Here is a 22,579-nt window from a genome sequence, read left to right as displayed (position 1 = left end):
TCATGTGATGCAAAATTAGCTAATATAAAGATTTTAATTAATTACAAATATATTTTTTTAAATGATTAACGTTGACCCGTGGGAACGAAACAGAGAAACAAAAAGTTAATAAACATTTGCCAAAAAAGAAGTCAATGAACTTATAATACATTCACTGCATTCAAAAGTTTACATTCTCTCACTTTCTCAAGCAGAACTAATCTCTGATCTGTAGAGTTCTCAGAACTCCTCGCGACAGGCAGTTCTTCCGATTGACCAGAGGGGCGCTGTGGCGCTGTCCACGTCCGACTGATCCGAGCTGACGACCTGACAGCCTTCACCAAACAATTAAGAGATATTTCTGTTAGTGTCGTCTCAAGAAATATCCTTTAATTGTAAGGTGAAGGTTACCATTTCCCATCCATTTCCATAGAGAAAAATTTCAGAAAAGTACTCCGGAACATGTATACAAAAAACGTGACTCGAGTCCATTTAGGCTACGTGGTAAACAATTAATTCAATGAAACGTCAGACTCGTTTAATCGACTCACCTTATCTGTGTAATGTTTTATTGTAAACATGCGTGTACCACATAGTAGCCTATAGATTCGACGTCAGTCATTCACTATTCATACACAATCATTCAGTCTCAAACACCCACTTGTTTTCCTTCTTCCGCGGTTGCTACAGACTCCGTTTCTTTTCTTTTTCAGGGTGATAGCGGGGTCTATAGACTCTACCGGGCAAAATATCCACCGAGAAACGGAGCGCCCGCGGTCGCTCTTCTCACTTCTGGAGTCGCTGTCGGCGCGGCGAACTTCTGTGGAGAATTTGAACCGTTCGTATCAACAACTTTGCTTTTCCTCCAGCAGCCCTGAGTTAAAAACCAGTCACTCAATTGAAAAACATAGCTCAGCATTGAACGTTTGAAGAGTTTTCTCCTTTCCGGTGGTCTGCCCGAACTTCACGCTCTCAGGGCTGCGCTAGACCTCTCTCCAATAACCACTCCGCCGCTCACGCGACTCTCTCCGGTGCGTGCAGATTTCATTTCACCTGGGTTTTTTACCGTACCGTTTCGATCTTTCGATTCATCGGTCACGTGGTGGAGCGAAACGCGAAAGACTAGCTATGAGAGAGAGAGAGAGAGAGAGAGAGAGAGAGAGAGAGAGAGAGAGAGAGAGAGAGAGAGAGAGAGAGAGAGTCTCTGTCTCTCTCTGCTGCAGTTAGCAGTATCCAAACCACACTGAGAGCTGGAGCGCGCGGACCCGTTGCTTTGCTTCTGACCGTGGTACCCCCGTCGTTTCCCTTGCTCTCCTACCCCTCCTTTTCTGCTTTCCTTCCCTTGAGAGCTTCTTTTCCCCGCGAACATCCTCTCTCACTTTCAATTTTATTAGATCTCGGAGAAAGATAGAAGTGACGCATCCCTGATCTCCTTCACAGTGGTCGTTCTCGCGGACGCTCTTTTTCTCACTGGAACTGGATTTTTGAAGCGACGTGGACGCGTGGATGATACACCGGGGCGAGAACTGGAGATGGAGTTGCTCGTGATCAGCCTCTCCTTATGGATCCTGCAGTGCCGCTCAGCTCGCGCGGACTCCATTATTCACATCGGTAAGCACGGTCTCGGGCAGACGCCGCTGAATCACAGATGGCTTTCTTCAGTGCATCGTATTTTAAAGTCGGACGCGTGCAGATTAGAGTTGATAGAAGGCGTATTCGCTCCCCTGAACTGCTTGACATTTGATAAACAGCTTTAACTTGCCAGGAAACATTAGCAAACGGGTCCACGAAGTGCATTTCGGGTGCTGAACGCGTAGGGTCCACACGTATAAGCCAAACGAGACGTCTCTTCTCCGTGTGTTTCAGGGTTAACTCCAGTCCACCCCTCCCCAGCCTTAAGCCTGAACTTTCTGTTGAACGTGACGGAAATTTTAATTTCGTTCATTGAGGTACTGAGCGCGCCACAAGTCTCTTCTCGTGCCCGCTTGGCGTTTCCTGAGTGAACTTCAGTTTGCGCAGCTGGCGAATAAGATTTTAGCTTTTGTTTGATCAGTCGTTTGTATTAGCGTGCTTGGCAGCCTTCTGTCAGTATGCTGCATTCCGTCCTCTCCGGCAACTTAATCTGGGAACGAAATTGGTTTGCTGGCTGACTTCAGAATGTTGACTCATGCACCCCTAAATATGTTACTTTGAGAAATGTGATTAGGCTAAACAAAACTGTTTCTTGTCGTATTCTGATGTGTTATACATCTGTGTTATAAATCTGGTGCTCCTCTGTTGGTAGGGAACCTCTCTTTTGTATGCAGTGGATGTTCTCCATCATCCTGTCGCTTGACTGTTCTCCTTCATCACCAGGAACACTCACAATTGGATTTGAAGCTTAGTTGCAAAGAAGGATGATGTTGAGTCCCAAACATTGAAGCGTAGACATTTTTATAAGACAAATTCACACTTTAACTGAATTAACATTTATTGCTGTTATCTAATTAATCTAATTAGGTCTAAATGATCTGATTTAAATGTGTATCCTTGGTATAGTTTATATCTTTTCCTTGGGTACTGGTTGTTTTAGTCAGGTCAAGTCACCTTTATTTGTATAGCGCTTTATACAATACTGATTGTGTCAAAGCAGCTTTACAGTGTCAAACAGGAAAATAGTTTGTCAAGAATGCCAAAATCAGTTCATTGATAATTAATTGATAAATTATCATCCAGTTCAGCTCTCTTCCAATAGTGTCTTTTCAATTAGTCAAGTGTCCACAACTAAGTGAGGTAGTGGATAATAATCTTATAGTGGTGTTTTTTTTTTTTTTTGGAAAAAAGACATTGAAATAATTTGGCCTAATCTAATCCTGAATATATTTTGTTTTTAAATATTATTCATATTTGAATAACTTTTGTCTGCCAAACACAGTCTGTGTGGCGTAATAGTCATGCAGGAAGCCATTTTGTTCTCTTCACAAGACAACCATAAAAGGTAGAGGTCTCTTTTAGACCCTTTTTGGGTACACCACATGAATCATTAGAGTAATGAAATCAAACTACTTTTGTAGCAAATTATATAAACGTTCTTACAGAAAATGTATGAAACCAGCATGGATACAAAGACTGATTGCACTATAAGAACGCTGCGAACATGTTTCAAACAAGATTTTGAGAAGATTTGTCCTCTTTATAACCTTAAATATCCTTGTTTGTTTTTGACCAGCGCATGTTGGCGAAGTGATTAAAACGAGCTCACTTTTGTTGCCTCAGTGCACTGCATGATGCCTCAGCAGCTGTTTGATGATGGCTAACTGTGCATGTAAATAAATAAAGCCCTATTTGCTTCTCCTACACCTTTGGCACTTCAAGCTGGCTGCTCTGTGCATTTTATCACTGTTGCCTTGATCTCAATATGTCATATCATCAGTGGGTCACTGTTTATAGTCCTGCGCAAATCAGCCTTATTGATTGCGTCCAAACACATTCTGATTTAATACTGGGCTGTATTTCCAAGCATCAAGGACTTGTTGGTGAAACAGCACTTTATGGGTTACTCAGTCATGTGAAGTCAACATTTAAATAGCTCTGTGCAATATTATGATTAGGATTAACCCATAAACAGCTGAATTAAAAAATCCCCTTTCTTGAATACCTGAATCTAATAGGTCAAACGTGGCATAGAAGAGTAAAATATGTTTGTATAAGGACCTCTAATCTGAATATTTCACCAATGGCCATGGCAACAGACAGCCTGTTTTGTCATTTCCTGCCTCTCTTTTTATATCAGTGCAACTTTGGAAGCATCTTGCAATTTGAAATATTTTGAATTCAAAAACAGTTTTTAAATTAATATTGTAATACTGAATCAGTTGTTGCTAAGCTGATTGTTTTCATTAGTCAATACTTCTGAAGTCAATACTACATATCAGTTGTTTATTAATTTTTTAGGCAGCTGTGCAATATGAGCATAATCCCTTACTTCAGATTTTTTCCCCATTTTATTCATCTGTCTAGGATGTTTTGTTCGACCTGTCCACTTTTTATGACTTTTCAAGGATACACCAAACTCCAGCACATATAAAAACAGCTCATATTTACCATGGATACACCTTGTCACGTATAAGATACCCTTGACATAAAAGATCTTCCTGTAGGCTTACAACCCACTGTGTTTCCACACACTACAAAATGCCCTTGACAAATTAGGGATGCGTGTAGAATATTTACAGCACTTCCAGCACTTGCGCTCTCCATGGTGCTGAACTCACGCCTGAAATGCTGTTGGCTATTGACAGGCAAGGAAGTTGCTGTAAATTATATCTGATGGCTATATGCTGTGTTCTCGATAACCAGAATGGGTATAATATAGTTTTAACAGTTTTTCCCACATGATGAATCTCCATTCCCCTTATTTTTACCCTTGAAAAGGGTATGAAAGTTTGGAATAACTGTGAAATGGCTTGAGAGGCAAAGAGAATGAAGTATTAATAACGAACATTCTGTTTCATCCAACAGGAGCTATTTTTGAACAGAACGCCATACGGGACGACGAGGTTTTTCAGCTTGCCATTTCAGACCTGAGTTTGAATGATGACGTCCTCCAGAGTGAGAGGATTACACATTCTATCAAACTTATCGAGCCCAACAACCCCTTCCAGGCGGTACAGGAAGGTGAGTGAGTGACTGGTATCTCTAAGCAATCGATTAACCACACCGTTTCTGCTTAATCTGTATGTCCTGTCCGTTTGCTCGAGCAGTTAAAGGATATCGCTGGACCTTCTTATGAGGATCTAATGGCAACAAGTAGAATAGCTGCAGGTGTGGGATTTCCACAAGTGTTGATTTCCTCCGCTCAGTCTTTATTTCTATTTAAATTTTCTTTTCCCTTTATACAATCTAAAGTGTTGTCAGTGTGTTCTGATGATGAATCTAAATAGCTAAAATGGGCACCTCTTGGAATCAGAATCCAGTGGAAGAATAGCCATGTGGAAATGTGCTGAGAACATATGTGGTAACATGCTGAGTGTGTTTGTGGCGCACAGGCAAGCTGGATCAGCAGTGCCACTCACAGACATTGATGTATGAATGTAGCAGGACTTGATTTATGTTATCAAGCATGAAGGCCAGCTGTCATCATCTGTCCAGTTCAGACATTTTCATTGCTTTCCTCATATGAACAAGCTTTCAGTTTTTTTTTCGTGGCTACCTGAGATGAATTTTAGAAGCAGTTATCATTAAGACTAACTTCTCTCATATTGTGGAAAGGGTCCAGGGGCCGACTTGAAGAAAACTGTCAAGACATTCCGTAATAATTAAGTTTGTGCCAAAAAAACAAACAAACAAAAAGTTCTCAAATATTGTCTTAAGAAGTTCTTGTCAGTTCTGGGAGATTTGCAGATTAAAAAAAATGAACATTAAGAATGAGGTCTCTAGTGAAATTCTGTTTGTAGAGTTGTTACAGAATTTTTAAATGCCATGTTATGCATAATTATGCTGATCCCTGTTAACATTGTCACTTCAGAGTAGAAGACCCTTCAACAGAAGTTTAATTGACAGGCAGTCTGACCAGTCATAACGTCGAATCTGTCGTTTCATCCGACAAACAAACTAGACAGGAATGTAGATTCATGTCAGTGGATTTAAACTTGAAAAATTGTGTGTATTGACATCTTTCCATGGTTGAAACAAGATACCTTCAGGTGTTCATTCATGCTTATTTAAAGCTATAACTAGTAAAGAGAAAGATATGAACATGCCATGCCGCTTGAACAGAGGCACTACATTGATCTGTCACAACATTTCAAAGAGGCACAAAATAGTATTTATTGTTTACATTTCTTAAAAAATAACCAAATTTAAAAGCGGAGACTTTTCTGTCAGCTTGTTGTCAGTGCCTTTTTTGCTCCGTTGTATATTTTTCAGTGTGGGAACATGGTGTGTTGCATGAGAGGCCATGGCTTGTCGAACATAGCAACAGTAATTAAGGGAGGCGGGTACTTCCGAAGGGCAGTTGTGTACATACATTTCGTGTTCAAGGGTTATATTGTAATGCTTAGTATTTGAAATAACCCATTCATAAAACTTTATGGATTGAAGACCAATTAGAATTTTATCAAGCTGAAATTAAATAACTTCAAATAAGTTTTTCAAACTCTTAAGTTATTTACAATGATAAAAACATTAATTTCAGGAATTCAAATTCTTTATAAGTTTTCTCTTTAGAACTATTCTAAGTTCCACTGCAGTTGCTTATTGTATCACATAAACATATCTTTGACAATCCAAATTACATAATTTTTTCCCTCTTTTCATTTTTCATTCCCTCTTTTCAACAGCTTGAATATAACTCTACACCCTCATGTCATTTAGTAAACATGGATATATTATTTACATTATTATTAGCAAATTAGTCCTCACCTCCACTCAATCACAGTCATATTCTCTATATGTTTGAACCAGAAACTGATTCCAAAGTAGAACACAAAGAGCGAATAATACAGGAATCGTCTCTTCAACATTGGACACGTACAATAATTGATATCATTAGACTTTGGCTTGATACGTTATTAAGCTGCTGATAATGTGTTGCTAATGTCACACGAACTATGTTTCCCTTCACCATCTCAGACAGCAATCTTCAAAAATCATCATCCTTAGGTGATAACGTTTTGCTAATGATATGAAAAGCCCCACTCTGTTGTGTGTTTGTGATGGTATACAGGAAACAGAGGCTGTATCAAGCTGCATTTATAGACCTATAAAAATACAAGCAAATGCTTATGGAGCAAATGCTCAGCAATGGTGTTGACTGATGAATTTCCACTTGTTCTTTTAAGCATATTAAAGGCACCAGATAGACATGCAAACAACATTAAGACCTTGATTTTCACTCAAGGAGGTTTGTAAGAAATATTTTGTTGGAATACATTTTTTAAGCTAAAGAATAAGTAAATAGCAGTTATTAAGAACTGTATTCATAAAAATGTTTGATGAATCCAGCCCCAGAGTGTTTAGAAATGATAGTTGGAATGATTGCCCATCCTGAGGAAATGGAGTATTATGCTTTTGTCTGGTTTCCAGGGGCTCTGGGATCGATTAGCCTCCCTGGGTTTGAGTGACAGTTGAGTGTTGATGACCTTTCACTTTGCTCTTTAGCTCACATTCACCCTACTGAGAAGAAACTCACCTGTCAAAAATACACACAAGCACACAGAAAAATCCACTTAATCTCCTCTGTCAGCAACACACATACACTTTTGTCATAGCATAGTTCCAGCCTTTTACCAACCAGTCAATAAAATGACTTAAGATCCTGTATGTGGACAGAGGACACACAGCGGGGGTTTGGTGCTCAGGTAAGAGTGTGTATTGTAAGGACCCAGCTGTGTGTTTATGTCACCTGCATTTGTGCTGCTATGGGCATCATGATTAACTACTCATTACTGCTTTGTGATCCTCACACACACCAAATCATTCACCAACACAGACAATTTCCAAACTATAGGAAAGTGTGTGTGGGAGCAGAGATGCGTTTGTGTGTGTGTGTGTGTGTTTATGAACCGTTGCTACAGCATGACAATGACAATGAGACAATAGTGCAAGATGGCAGATTCCTGTTGTGACGAGTCAAGCTATTATTCAAGAGGCAAATGTGGCCTTGTTGTGTCCTGCTGTGCTTTTTGGTGAAAAAGTGCTGACATGGAGAAATAAAGTCACCTGAAGGGGAAATTGCTTGAGAAGTGTCACATCTTGTGTGAAAACCTCTGAAAGGCTCTGTTTATTTCTTCTAATCTCTTTATCCCATATCTTTGACTTTCTCATCCCTCATCCCTTTCTGCTTTTTTTCCTCTTCTGTTAAGCCTTTCTAAGCCCCTGATTTCATCTTTTTGGCTTTTAGGCTGCAGGAAATATGGATGGTCATCCTGGATGCTGTCAGATCTTTCTTTTCTTGAAAGGGTTGACACTCCCTTTCTGTAAAGATCACAGATTTCTCCTTAATTCTTTACTCTGTCTCCTCCTCTTTCATGTTGTTAATGGTGCTTTCCTTTTTTATAGGCCAATAAGTACACTTTTCATCCTATAAAAGGGTTAAGGCTTCTTATCAAGATACCTGTTATTTCAAAACATCAGTTATTTGTGGAGATTTTTTCCAAATTGAACAGGTCATAAAAATACATACCCCTGAAATAGCCTTCATGAGGCTGATGATAGTTTAAGTCAAATTGGGATTGTAAGGGAATATATTGATGCAAGCTGGCTATATATCAGAGGTCAAATTTTGTCACATTGCTTTATTCTCGTAAAATACAGCATTCATCAAAGTGGGCCTTTAATACAGTCTCTGGCAAAATTGCACTTACTTCTCATGACAGTTGCTTAGAGCAGCTTTGTACAAGTCTGTAATTCTAAGCTTTTATACATTTTTTCCCCTGCTTCAAACACACTTTTAAGGTTTCTTCAGAAAAAGACCAGAAAAATTTATTTGTCCATAAATGACTGGCTGCTTGAAAGTGTTCATCTGAGAGAGAGTCTGTGGAAAAATGTGTGTGAATATAACTTGCGTTTAAGAAAACATATATTCAGGATATTTTAGTCATTTTTATCAATGGTAATTTGAATTTCTGAATGCACTGTAAGTCGCTTTGGATAAAAGCGTCTGCTAAATGCATAAATTTAATTTAATTTTAATTTTTTAATTTTAATTTAATCTCATTTAGCTATTTTTTAAAATAGCAGACTTAAAAAAAAGAAAGAAAAAAAAGAAAGAAAACCCGTGGTTTATAGAAATAAAGTTTAGAAAAATAAAAAAAAACACAAGTCATATTGTGTGTATTTACTGGAACAGTTATGATAAGAAACCTGTCATTTTTATTTTATTATTTCACACATTATTTCTTTCCTATTCACACACACACATTCAAATGACACCTACATGATTCCTTGGTCCCTGAACTATTAGAGATAAGTTTCCCAGGCAGCTGTACAGTGCATGGGTCCCTGTTCTCTCTCTCTCTCACGCTCCTGCGCTTTCACCGTCTCTTATCTAAAGCTGAGTCAGGAGGCGGTCTTAGTTGGCAATTCACATTCTGACGTGCCCTTTCAAAATGGCAGCGTGTCTTCTCCGGGTCCCCAGTGCAGCTACGGCCAGTGTCTCATATTAATGAGATCCAAAATGGCTACTGGACTTCAGTTTCATTTTTAATGTAGTGCGAGGCTCAAATCACTAGACATCTCATCCATATCAGATCTCAAGTGTCTGTAGCCTCAGGAGAAACAATATGTCCCTAATGACAACAATGATAAGGTTTATTATGTATTTTAATAATCAGACCTACTGTTTGTTGTGACCTGTACTCTTCCTAAGTGATAGCAGTGCTTTACAATAGCATTAAGCATACCCTGTTCTCAGTGTAGTGACCTTGTGGTTCTACAAGTGCCACTGAAGTCTTTGTTTAACACTGATATTAACAACCTACTTTACATTTTCTACTTTGCTTTAGACACCATATTTTTATGTAAACTTGCAGCAACTTGCAGCATATATTTGTGCTGCTGGGACATTCCCCTGGAGTAATTTCAGGTTAAGTGCCTTGCTCTATGGTTTTCAAACTGTGGCCCAAAACCCCCAGTGCGCCTAAAGTGGTCTCCAGGGAAAATTTGAGGAAATATAAACATTACAAACACATATCAAATGTATTTTAACAGCAATAATAAAAGCAAATCTTCAAACAGCGTTATTATTATCTTTATGAAGTAAATATTTTCCAGGTAATATTTTTTTCTGATTAAATTTGTATAAAATATTTTCCAGACTATTTTAAAATACTTTTGCCTCCTGTTACACTATATATATATATATATATATATATATATATATATATATATATATATATATATTTATACTAAAGTTAACTTAGAGATATTGATTAAATAATTCAACAAATTTAAATTTAATTTCAATTTTTAAGCATCCCTTAGTGGGCCTCTAAAAACATGTGAAACATGTTCAAACAACAGCATGACGGGACAAAAGCTTGCATATGTAATGTTATATTAAATTAAAATAATTTAATTGATTCACAGTAGTATTACAGATTGTTTCAATTTACATTACTGCGAATACTTTCTCCTGAATGCTCTGTGATACGTGTTTATGGATGCCCTGGGAATCATTTAAAGAGGTCATCATGAGTATACACTAAGGTGTGAATATTAAACACCTACTTTACACAGAGCCCACGTGCACATGAGGACAAAGCTCGGGCCTCTTGTGGTATCCAGCACTATAAGCTTGTGTAAACAGCATGCTTGATGAAAGGACGAATATAGATAGAACCTTGTTTAATTAGAGTGAGCTCGCTTGGTGAGTTCCATTCAGGGCCCAAGAGCCTCTCCCATCATTGTCGAGTGACCAGGTTACTGGCCATGAACCACTCTCACTTACAATGAATAGAAAACAACCATCAGATAATTAGCTGCCTGGAGAAAAGAGCTGCCTCCATCCCCCTCCCCTTCTGTCTCTTGCTCACTCTGTCTTTAGCAACACAGTATCCTGATATGCTTTCATTAAGCAGATTTACATTGCATGGTTATTAAGCTAAAAGGATTATAATTGTCTCTCTAGTGGTGTGGTCTGGGTAAGGGGAGGTAAAGCCTGCGGTTTGAGTAACATGTAATTTATATGACGAGTGGAACAGATGAGAGAGTTAATGGTCAGAGAGTGGGATCTGCTATTGTAGACCTGATGAAGAATACTCTTTGTCCTTGGAATGGCATTGCAGTGATGCAAGTGTTGGAGGAGAACACAAATGGGCAGTGTGAGAAATCCGATGTGGATGTGAGATTAGGGCTGTTAACTGGCCAACAAAGGTACTCAGGAAATTATATCATGTCAATAGATGTGCTTCCATCTGAGTTTCAACAAAAAAAATTACATAAAGGTACGGTCACATGTATTGTTGTCCGGTGCATTTTCACAGTGAAATAGGAAAATTTCAGTAGGAATCCATATGATTTAGAATTTTGAGCAGGGGTGAATGTTTTCCCCTTGCAGATTCGACATCTCGAACAACAGAAAGCTGCCTGGTTTTTAAAAAAATGTCCTCTGTGTGAGGATCTATTTGGTACATTCTGCTTCTATTGTAGTTTATCAGTCTTCTTGCTGAATATATCTCCACCTCAACTGAGTTTTACAAATTTTACAAATGTAAAATGTGGATTGATACCCACCTATTGTAATAGTGTTGTTGTATATTGTTCTTGTTGCCAACACAGGTAATAGCATAATGGTGTTGAGTTCAGGAACTCCTATTATGCAGTGCTTTTTACTGCTCGGAAGAGAGAAAAACTACAGGACTTCTGGATCTAAAACTGATTGAGCTTTGTTTTTTTTTTAATCTTTTATAGCAGTGCAGTAGTTGAGAGATGGTCTGGTGTTTTTTGTCAGCAGGCATTGAGTAATGGGCTTTCTGGGTGATTTTTAAATTGAATACATCGTATTTCATCTTTTTGCCCCACACTGAGGTAATGCGATAATACATTTTTGGTTTTCTTTTGAGTGTGTTTTGCTGTATTTGAAACTGTTTATGAACAGGAAAGAGCCTCAATTTGCAATTCTGAGCAGATTGTTCTGACAGCAAACGGATTTGATAAAACAGAGGGACATTCTTGCATGCAAAGTTTGAACAATTTTGAGCACTTCTAGCTGACTCAACTCATTACAGGTAGAAGTTCAGTGGAAAATCTGATGCCCACATTCTCTAATGGAGGTTATCAGTGCCCACAACCAAAACAGAGTAATACATCTCTATTATTAAGCACTTAGCAAATGTTTTTGACATTTAAAAAAATGAAAATGAACTGGCATGTTCAAAATTTGGAGTCAATATTCCTTTAAAGAAATGTATTTTTATTGAACAAGAATGCATTAAATAGCAAAATAGGAACAGTAAAGACTTGTATAATATTAGAAAAGATTTATATTTCAAATGCTGTTCTTTTGAATTTTAAAAAATGAAAAAAATCCTAAAAAATATCATCGTGATTTCCACAAAATGATTAAGCAGTACAACTTTTTTCTAAATAAAATGATATTAATTATATATTACATTAGAATACTAGAATTAAGAAGAGTCTGAGGAATTATCTAACAAAGCACATTTTTATAAAACATTATGTATTATTAAAATAAGAAAAGAAAAGAAAGGAAAATAGAAAAAGTTCTAGAAAATAGTTATTTAAAATTATAATAATATTTAACAATATTACTAGGTAAACATTAGAGACTTCTGTCCTACGTCCTACCAGCTCAACTTTTGAACAATAGTGTAATATCTGATTGTACGTAGTTTACAGTTGAGTGTGTGGAAAGCACAGTATGCAACTCAAAACCTAGTGTAGATACTCAGAATATACAGTACAGTAAGTTTGAGTTAAGTTCAAACTTGAATGCCGTGCTGTTTGCTGCTGTTCTAAAGATGTTGAGCAGAATCACTGGAGATATTTCAGCTCTGAACAACATGAGAGTTCCTCTCCAAATGTCACACCAGCTTTGGATTTCAACCAGCCCTCCTAATTGGTAGATCCTGCACTGGCCCTGAGCTCCCTGAACTTCTGGACTCAGCTTGGCAAAAGAAGGAGAGATACTCAAAATTGCCACTGCTATGCCACTTTGGGTCCTCTGTCTTGCACGATGAACAGTGTTATTGGCTATGACTGATTCATATATGAACACACAGACTTTCTTGTCATAATGAGTGAGCGTGTTTCTTGTTGCTTTCTCTGTCTTCTCTTAATTCAATTTGATTTTCACTTTCTATTTAGTGTGCTTAATTGGCATGACAAATAACATTACATTTGCATTACCAAAGCATATTCTCTCTCTCTTGCTTCCTCCCTTCCTCCCTGTCGGTATTCTCTTTTACCTGACACACATTTATATGTCCTACAGATGCAATACCAGTCTTTGATATCATCAGCCCAGATTTTCACATTTTCACGGATTCTATCATTTTCAAGTCAGAAGGAATGCAGTTATTATTATTTTATTTTTTCTTCCCCCTTGAGGTGAAAATTAAGTTTTAATATTTAGAAAATTTTTGTCCGAAGAGCACAGCTGAGGCGAGAGAACAGAAGAGCCCGGAGTGGCTCGCATATCAAGATCGTAGAATCTGACAAATGTAGAGGGCGTGACCACCCCGCAGCGTTGTAGATGTCCAAGAGGGAAACACCTGCTGAGAAGGCCTTGGAGGCCGCCATACCCCGAGTAGAGTGAGCCTTGGCCCCCAAAGGAGGGGGAAGACCAGAGGACTCATAGGAGACGTTGATAGCCTCGACTATCCAACGACTAAGGGTCTGCTTGGTGGCAGGGGAACCCTTGTTAGTAGGACCGTAGCAAACAAGCAATTGGTCGGACTTTCTCCACAGGGCAGCTCTGTGGACGTATGCGTCCAGTGCTCGCACTGGACACATACAATTTAGCTTCTCTTGGTCTGGCTCCCGAAAGGGAGGAGGACAAAAGGCCTGCAGTACGATAGGTTGTGGTGTAACAGAGGGAACCTTTGGAACATAACCCGCTCGAGGGTATAAGAGTGCTTTGGCCATACCAGGGGCAAAGTCTAGATAAGTAGGGGCCACCGAAAGGGCCTGGAGATCTCCAACTCTTTTTAGTGAGGTGATTGCCAGTAGCAGGGCAGTTTTAAGTGTCAGATGTCTATCTGAGCTATCTTGTATTGGCTCGAATGGAGCTTTACAAAGAGCCTCTAGGACCAAAACCAAATCCCAGGGGGGAACACGGGACCATACTGGAGGTCTTAGCCTCAGCGCACCGCGGAGGAAACGTGTAACTAGGGGGTGCCTACCCACTGACTGATCATTGAAAGGGACATGGAAAGCAGCTATGGCCGCCACGTACACCTTTAAGGTGGAGTGGGATAACCCCGCAGAGAGCCTAGCTTGTAAAAACTCCAGAACTGTACCAACTGGGCAGTTAACAGGGTCAAGGTGGCGATCTCTGCACCATGAAATGAAGAATGTCCACTTCAGGGCATACAGTTTCCTCGTAGAGGGAGCTCTGGACTGGAGTAGGGTCTCAACAACCTCGGTTGAGAGACCAGCTGCTAACAGTTGTGCCCCCTCAGGGGCCACACCCACAGCTTGAACGACTCCGGGCGAGGGTGAATTATCATGCCCTGCGCCTGTGAGAGTAGGTCTGTCCTGATCGGTATCTCCCACGGAGAGCCGTCGAGGAGCGAGACTAGATCTGAGAACCATACTCGGCCCGGCCAGCACGGGGCTACTAACAACAGACGGACCCCGTCCTGGCGTACTCTCGCCAGAACTCCCGGGAGCAGAGCGATAGGGGGAAATGCGTACAGACGAAGCCTCGGCCAGGTCTGTACCATAGCGTCCAGTCCCAGAGGAGCTGGATGAACTAGAGAGAACCAGAGGGGACATTGCGATGTCTCTCGAGTCGCAAAGAGGTCCACCTGGGCTTTGCCAAACACTCTCCATATCTGCTTCACCACCTCGGGGTGAAGCATCCATTCCCCGGGCCTCGGCCCCTGCCTCGACAGTATGTCTGCTCCCACATTCAATCTCCCAGGAATATACACTGCTCTGATCGAGAGGAGTTTGCCCTGGGACCAGAGAAGGATCTGGTACGCCAGCTTGTACAAGGGGCATGAGCGCAGACCCCCCTGGTGATTGATATAAGAGACCACTGATGTGTTGTCGGTGCGCACCAACACATGGTGACCTCTCAGGTCTGGGAGGAAATATTTTAATGCTCGATAGACTGCTAACATCTCTAGGCAATTGATGTGCCATGTCAGATGGGGACCACTCCACAGACCGCGGGCAGGGTGGCCACTCATGACCGCACCCCAACCGGTGAGGGACGCGTCTGTCGCTAGCGTTACACGGCGACGAAGAGCTCCCAGCACCGGGCCCTGATTCAAGAACCAAGGTTTCTTCCACATGTCTAAGGCACGAAGGCATCGCCGCGTGACCTTGATAACTCGAAGTGGATTTCCCCTCTGGGAAAAGCCCTTGGACTTGAGCCACCACTGTAGGGGTCTCATGTGAAGCAGGCCAAAAGGTATCACGTTGGACGCAGCTGCCATCAGCCCCAACAATCTCTGGAATTGTTTGACAGTGAGTGACTGGCCTTCTTTGACTCTCTCGACTGAAGTGAGGATCGACTCGATCCGAGCAGGAGACATACGTGCCTGCATCGTGGTCGAATCCCACACTACGCCTAGATAGGTGGCTCTCTGAACTGGAGAAAGTACACTCTTCTTGGCATTTAGTCTCAAACCCAGCTCCCCCATGTGTGCGAGAACGACATCTCGATGTCGAACCGCCATCTGCTCTGATCGAGCTAGGATCAACCAATCGTCGATATAATTTAGAATGCGGATGCCCTGCATACGGAGGGATACCAGAGCCGCATCTACACATTTCGTAAACGTGCGGGGTGAGAGTGCAAGGCCGAAGGGAAGTACTCGATATTGATAACCTTTGCCCCCGAAAGCGAACCTCAGATACTTCCTGTGTTGTGGAAGGATGGATATGTGGAAGTATGCGTCTTTGAGATCTATGGTGACAAACCAGTCCTCGGATCTGATTTGAGCTACAACCTGCTTGACAGTGAGCATTTTGAACTATAGTGACATAACTGAGCGGTTCAGGTGACGTAAGTCTATGATCGGACGCAACCCCCCATCCTTCTTTGGAACTATGAAATACCGGCTGTAAAATCCGGATTCCCTGTCTAGAGGAGGGACCACCTCGATGGCCTCCTTCCTTAATAGGGTATTAACTTCTTGTTCCATAACCAGATCCTGCCGGGGGCCGACCACAGTCGGTGTAACCCCGTTGAACTTCGGTGGTGGACGACCGAACTGAATGCAATAGCCTTTTTCTATTGTACGCAGGACCCAATGAGATACATTTGGCAGTAGCTTCCACGCTGCTAAATAATCTACTAAGGGAATCAGTCTCTCAAAACTGACCTCTGGTGTAAGAGGCCCCCGAAGGGGCGGCGAGCCTCCCAGCTCCGCTGCGCTCACGGGCGGAAATAACTGGGAGTAGTGCTCGCGGGAGGCCGCTGCGCCCTGAAACTCTGGCAGGGTTGGCAGACCGACCTCCTGAGGGCACTGAGGTGAGGCGGGCACCGTATACTGAGGTGGACCGTGCTCTACCCCAGTAGGGGCTACCCTCTGGACCCTGGCGTCAGGGTCTTTTCGTCGAGGACTTCCGGGCCTCGATGACTGTTCTTCGGAAGGCTCCGACGAGGAGGTGGTTGCCTCGGCCGCAGAAAGCGTTCGTCTAGCTTGCTTTTCTGCGGCTCAGTATGTTTTTCTACAGGCCATTCGATTTTTAAACTATCTACTGCCCGTGTAACCACCTCCAAAAGCTCCTCATACTGGGGCGACAGGGGTGGCGAATCCCCAACAACAGTGCTTCCGAACCCAGGGTTTGGGTGCCTGATCTGGCAGATGAGGAAGGAGATAAGGACTGGCCCGTCTCCATTCCCTCTGACAGATCCACCTGCGAACCCCACGAGTGCAGCAGCCGCTCTGCCTCGGCAGAAGCGGGGCCAGCACCGCGAGGAACGCTGGTGAAGGCTCCCTCCTCGAAGAGAGCCCTCCGGGATCGAAGCGTCCGCATTGGCAATCGCTCGCAATGCGGACAGTTGGCCCCCTCGAGAGCCGACTCAGCGTGCTTCGATCCCAGGCAAGACACGCACAGACTGTGTGTATCCCCGCTCGTAATGTAGCGAGGGCAGGGAGGAACACACAATCTGTAACGTGGCTTGGAATCGCCCTTAATGTGTTTGGTCTTTGCTTTTACTTTAGGCATATTGGCTGTTTTAGCGATCTTTTTAATGGCTAAGGGACAGACAACAATAAATAGGACCAACGGGACAGACTTTTTACATGCACACACAGAGCGCTTGCTGACAGATCGAAGCTGAAGCCAGCTGCACGGCACGTGCTTATATAGCTTCCTGGTCGCTAAGTCACCCCGCTCCGTGACGTCACGCCCGTCCATTGGACAGATTGCACACGATGTTCAGAGCCGGTCTCGTCAGGGACGTTCCCCAAAGCGATATCGACGCAGCTCGAGTTCCCGAAAAGGAACTGGCTCTAGTTTTCTCTGGATCTCTTCATGCATGCACGTGCTGTGTAAATGTGGGCTGTCATATGCTTATGTCAGAAATCTAAGGATTTCATAACAAATCTTAATGCTTGGTTTCAATTAAAACTTTTTTTTTTTGAATGGGGATGAAGGCTTGAGTTCTGAAATTTACCATAATTTCATAATATATCAAGCTTGGGTATCTCAAAATATCTAGTAAAGTTTGATTCATTATGATATGATGTAATTGTGCTCGTTTGGTTGCTTGACCTCTTGAACTCTTGTGCCATTAGTGTGTGGACATTGAGTAATATATTGCTGAGTAGATGTAATCTTGACTTCCAGGTCAAACTCATCTTTGGTTCTGCATCTAACCTATTGATCCTTTTGCCACCATTATTGGCTGGTTTATTTGACCTCAGAGAGAGTGAGACAGACAGACAGACAGACTGTTTTAGCTACTCAGGAAGTGAGAGGAGTGACATTATTGGAATTCAGAGAGAAAGACAAAACATTCTCAGATAATCCCAAATCTCTTCTGCCAATCAAGCCTTGCAGCTTTCTGAAACCTTACAGCGGGTTACGTCATTCTCATTCACCGCTGTTGTGAGAGGCTCTATACACAGACTCTCCTGCGAGAATGAGTAAAACAACCTCTATGTACAGTCACACTCCTGAACTAAATCTGCACCCAGTTCAGTTCTGAATCATTTGTGCAGCACTTTATGTAATGACATTTGCCACAAAGCAGCTTTACTGATACTGAAGGTGACGGTGGCATCGGAAAGTGTCCAAGGAGATGAAAAAAGAAACCAAGGAGGTGACAGTGGTTCAAGTAATGTCATTTTCTGATCATGTTATCTCTTCAAAGTCAGTCAGGGGATCAAATTTCAGTGTCTGAATCAGGATGTTGAAGAATTATATGTATATTTAAAGTCGAGATGGTTTTGCTTCCTGTTGAGTCTCTAATGTTTTAAAAAAAAAAAAATTTTTTTATCTGCATTGCATCTTTGTTTGTAAACAAACAGGTTTTTTTTTTTCAGAAGGTATTTGTAGCTCCCTCTCAGCAGGTTCCTCTAGCTCTCAATTGTGCTTTTCATCTCATGAGGTCTCGACAAGATTTCCAGCATGTTTAGGTAAAACATTTGTTATTCTTTTTTACACAGTCAGTACATTGGGTTAAAGGAATAGTTTGCCCAGCAATGAAAATTCACAGAAAATGTACTCAACCTCAGACCGTCCAAGATGTATATAATTTAGTTTCTTAGTCAGAACAAATTCTGAGAAATTTAGGATTACAGTAAATTACTTCCTCTGCAGTGAATGCATGTTTGTACTAAGTGAATCAATCAAGACGTTTATCATGGAATATGGACTCTATTGAATGACTGTTTGGATTAGAGAGAAGCCTGTCGTTTCAATGGAAGATTTATTTAGGATATTTAGGTTAAAAATTACAATGTCAAAACCTTTTTTTTTCTCACAGGAATTAAAAGGTCAGCATTAGACCGCAAAGCTCCCATAAGCTCTTGGTTCATCTTACTTACTATTTTGCAATATTAGAAGAAATCCAATACTTTTGCCACCCATAAAGTAAGTACAAAACATCATAAAGCTTCAAAAGAGAACAAGAGGCCAATTAGATGTACAGCTTATGTTGGTCATGTCTGCAAGCAGTCAGTTAACATACTGATCTGACTGATGAAAACTAGACAAAGTCAATATGAGAGAAGTTTGGGAAGCTTGATGGAGCAGAAACCTGCCAATCAGTCAACATGACTCTACAGATCTCTGGCAGTGTCACGTCTGTGCATGACACCTCTCACAGATGCCATCTGCTCTCTCACATGGCCGCCTGATCTGCCGTGTCATGATGAATATCATCAGAGACTCGAGCCCTGTGTTCTAAATCACATCTTCTGTCTGTCATTTCAGCATTAAAACACCAACTCTCCCCCAAATCTCAGTTATTATTATTTTTTCTTCATCTTTTGGCAAGGTAATTTGAAAGTTGAAAGATTTGAAAATTGGAGCACAGACTCTAGTCCATATGATGATGATGATACACACACCTGTCACAGCACCTGTCTGCTCAATAGTCTTGTGCAGCGAAGCCATTATCTGTATATGATTCTGTATCTGATGTAATGAATAAATTATCTTTGTCTGTATTCAGATAGAACAGGATGTGGACCAGGCCTAAACCAGAAGTGTGTCTGATTCTACAAACCCGATTCAAAAAAGTTGGGACACTGTACAAATTGTGAGTAAAAAAGGAATGGAATAATTTACAAATCTCATAAACTTATAGTTTATTCACAATATAATAAAGATAACATATCAAATGTTGAATGTGAGACATTTTGAAATGTCATGCCAAATATTGGTTCATTTTGGATTTCATGAGAGCTACACATTCCAAAAAAAGTTGGGACAGGTAGCAATAAGAGGCTGGAAAAGTTAAATGTACATATAAGGAACAGCTGGAGGACCAATTTGCAACCTATTAGGTCAATTGGCAACATTATTGGGTATAAAAAGAGCCTCTCAGAGTGGCAATAACTGCGGCCAAAAATAGTGTAGCAATATCAGAAAAACATTTTAAGTTATCATCATCTACAGTGCATAATATCATCCAAAGATCCAGAGAATCTGGAACAATCTCTGTGCGTAAGGGTCTAGGGCCAGAAAATCATACTGGATGCCTGTGATCCTCGGGCCCTTAGACGACATCACATACAGGAATGTTTCTGTAATTGAAATCATTACATGGGCTCAGGAATACTTCCAGAAAACATTGTCGGTGAACACAATCCACCGAGCCATTCGCCGTTGACTGCTAAAACTTCATAGATCAAAAAAGAAGCCATATCTAAACATGATCCAGAAGAGTAGGCGTTTTCTCTGGGCAAAGGCACATTTAAAATGTACTGTGGCAAAGTGGAAACTGTTCTGTGGTCAGACGAAATCTGAAGATCTTTTTTGGAAAACTGGGACGCCATGTCATCCGGACTAAAGAGGACAAGGACAACCCAAGTTGTTATCAGCTCTTAGTTCAGAAGCCTGTATCTCTGATGGTATGATGGGGTTGCATGAGTGCGTGTGGCATGGGCAGCTTACACATCTGGAAAGGCACCATCAATGCTGAAAGGTATATCTAAGTTCTAGAACAACATATGCTCCCATCCAGACGTCGTCTCTTTCAGGGAAGACCTTGCATTTTCCAACATGACAATGCCAGACCACATACTGCATCAATTACAACATCATGGCTGCGTAGAAGAAGGATCCGGGTACTGAAATGGCCAGCCTGCAGTCCAGATCTTTCACCCATAGAAAACATTTGGCGCATCATAAAGAGGAAGATGTGACAAAAACCTAAGACAGTTGAGCAACTAGAAGCCTGTATTAGACAAGAATGGGACAACATTCCTCTTCCTAAACTTGAGCAACTTGTCTCCTCAGTCCCCAGACGTTTGCAGACTGTTATAAAAAGAAGAGGGGATGCCACACAGTGGTAAACATGGCCTTGTCCCAACTTTTTTGAGATGTGTTGATGCCATGAAGTTTAAAATCAACTTATTTTTCCCTTAAAATGATACATTTTCTGTTTAAACATTTGATATGTCATCTGTTAAATTTTGAATAAAATATTGAAATTTGAAACTTCCACATCATTGCATTCTGTTTTTATTCACAATTTGTACAGTGTCCTAACTTTTTTGGAATCAGGTTTGTAAACTAAAATGAAGCCCCCCCCCCACCCTTTTTTAAAATTTAGCTCTATTACATTTATAATTTTTAAATATCAAATATAAAAATACATGCTTTTAAAGATTTTTTAAATTAAAACAATTATATAAAAAAGGGTATTCACTCACCATTGATTTTATAAGTCAAATTAAAACGACCCTTTGTTTTCTAAATGCTGTGTTTTCTAAGATAAGACATCTTAATGTAAATGATTTATCCATGCATACTGTATTTTTATTACATTTTTACCTTTTAAAATTATCATCTGGTGAAACCGACTTCTCATGTAATATAGCAGATTGTACTACTGGATTTATCAGTTATTCCACTTATACCACAGCTTTCTTACAATGAACTGTAAACTCTGGTTCAGATCTTCCTTCATCCACTCAACAACCACTGAACTGGAGTCTTCACCTTCCATTTTTTTCTTTCAATAATCTGTTTGCCTCGGGTGAACTACAAAATATGGAAGAAAAAATATTTTGTTACTTCTGTTACATTGCGACTTCATGTTGCATAATCAGACTAACAAATATTATTTTTCTGTTATTGGATAGAATTTATTATTTGTATTCAGGACTTTTCTATATTTTGTTGTAGCATGTGGTCAAAATCTGGGCTTCATAAGGGTGATCTATTACATAAACTACATGAAGTTAGATAGAAGTCACAGCACTATTGTGTCATCGAGCAAGAAACACAACCTCAAGTTTGCTCCATCGGGATCGTCCCTGCAATAAGTGTCCCTGAATAAAAGTGTCCTCTTACTTAGAACTAGTAATTAGCCAGGTGAAAATATACTCTTTGATTTTGCAAAAATATGTCCCAGGGTGACAGTGCCCGACCAAAACCCTTGACCCTGTCAGATGCATCTCACCCCTAAATGTGCATGTTTGCATGCATGCTAAGAGCCATCCCTCCTTTACCGGGAGCCAGACGCTCTCATTAAAACAATGTGCCATGTGCTGTGTACACCTCTTGGCTGTCACAAGCAGTTTGTGTATGCACTGTTTGAGAGCACGTTGGGATAAAAGATTGATGCCTAGTAGTTTTGTTAAACGTTTTTTCTCCTAACATCCCCACACACTTTAGAAACCCACATGGTACAGGAGGTGACAAAGATTTTCTGTAGCAATGGGAATGATTTATAGAAGTGTTCATGTTTGAGAAACGTCAAAGTGCGCCATAGTACATGTGTGTGGGAGAAGAGACTTGCCTGCATCTCTTTAAGAACTCAGGGTCTATGTAAATGATTCATAAATATTCTCTCCAAGATCATAATTGTGTTTTTTACTCTGTTACCTCACATTGTTATGCTAACGGGAGAACGTGGAGTTATTTGTCGAATAAACAAATGCACAGAATTTACTTGTGAGAGATACTCAAATTCAAAAGTCTGCTTAAATGACATTTTGAATTCCTCGAGCCCCTGACCCTACCTCTTTAATCGCTGATGCCGAAGTACCCTTTTAGTCCAATCTAGGTGCCCCTGGACCATGATTGTGCCCTTGTAGTGGCACTATTTCCCTGCACCTCCAAAGGTCTGTGCACACCACTGTGGATAAGCACAAGTAGGAGCATGGGGATTATACTTCGTACCATTACAATGCAATAGGATGCCGCATGATGTCAGATTTTCAACTTGATGGGGTGTATCTGACTGTGTCCAATTGACCAGTCTGTACAGAATGAATGAGCAGAATCGATGAAAAGGCCC

General features: G+C 40.8%; 1 protein-coding gene across 3 annotated transcripts in view; it reads left to right on the top strand.

Annotated features, from left to right (window-relative positions):
- The first annotated feature begins 1,187 nt into the window (after positions 1–1,187).
- Positions 1,188–22,579, top strand: part of LOC128031550 (glutamate receptor ionotropic, delta-1-like) — a 243,031-nt gene continuing 221,639 nt past the window's right edge. For 2 of the 3 annotated variants that reach the window (XM_052619862.1, XM_052619861.1), the window contains exons 1-2: positions 1,188–1,590; positions 4,480–4,635. In XM_052619862.1, coding sequence (XP_052475822.1) covers positions 1,512–1,590; positions 4,480–4,635 — 235 coding nt within the window. In that variant the 5' untranslated portion in view covers positions 1,188–1,511. The remainder of the gene's footprint in view (positions 1,591–4,479; positions 4,636–22,579) is intronic. The other variant, XM_052619860.1, reaches the window with a different exon arrangement.

Source organism: Carassius gibelio, chromosome A17, assembly GCF_023724105.1.
Source record: "Carassius gibelio isolate Cgi1373 ecotype wild population from Czech Republic chromosome A17, carGib1.2-hapl.c, whole genome shotgun sequence".
Lineage (NCBI taxonomy): Eukaryota > Metazoa > Chordata > Actinopteri > Cypriniformes > Cyprinidae > Carassius > Carassius gibelio.
Note: the sequence above shows the minus strand (reverse complement) of the source record. Positions and strands in the feature narration are given on the sequence as shown.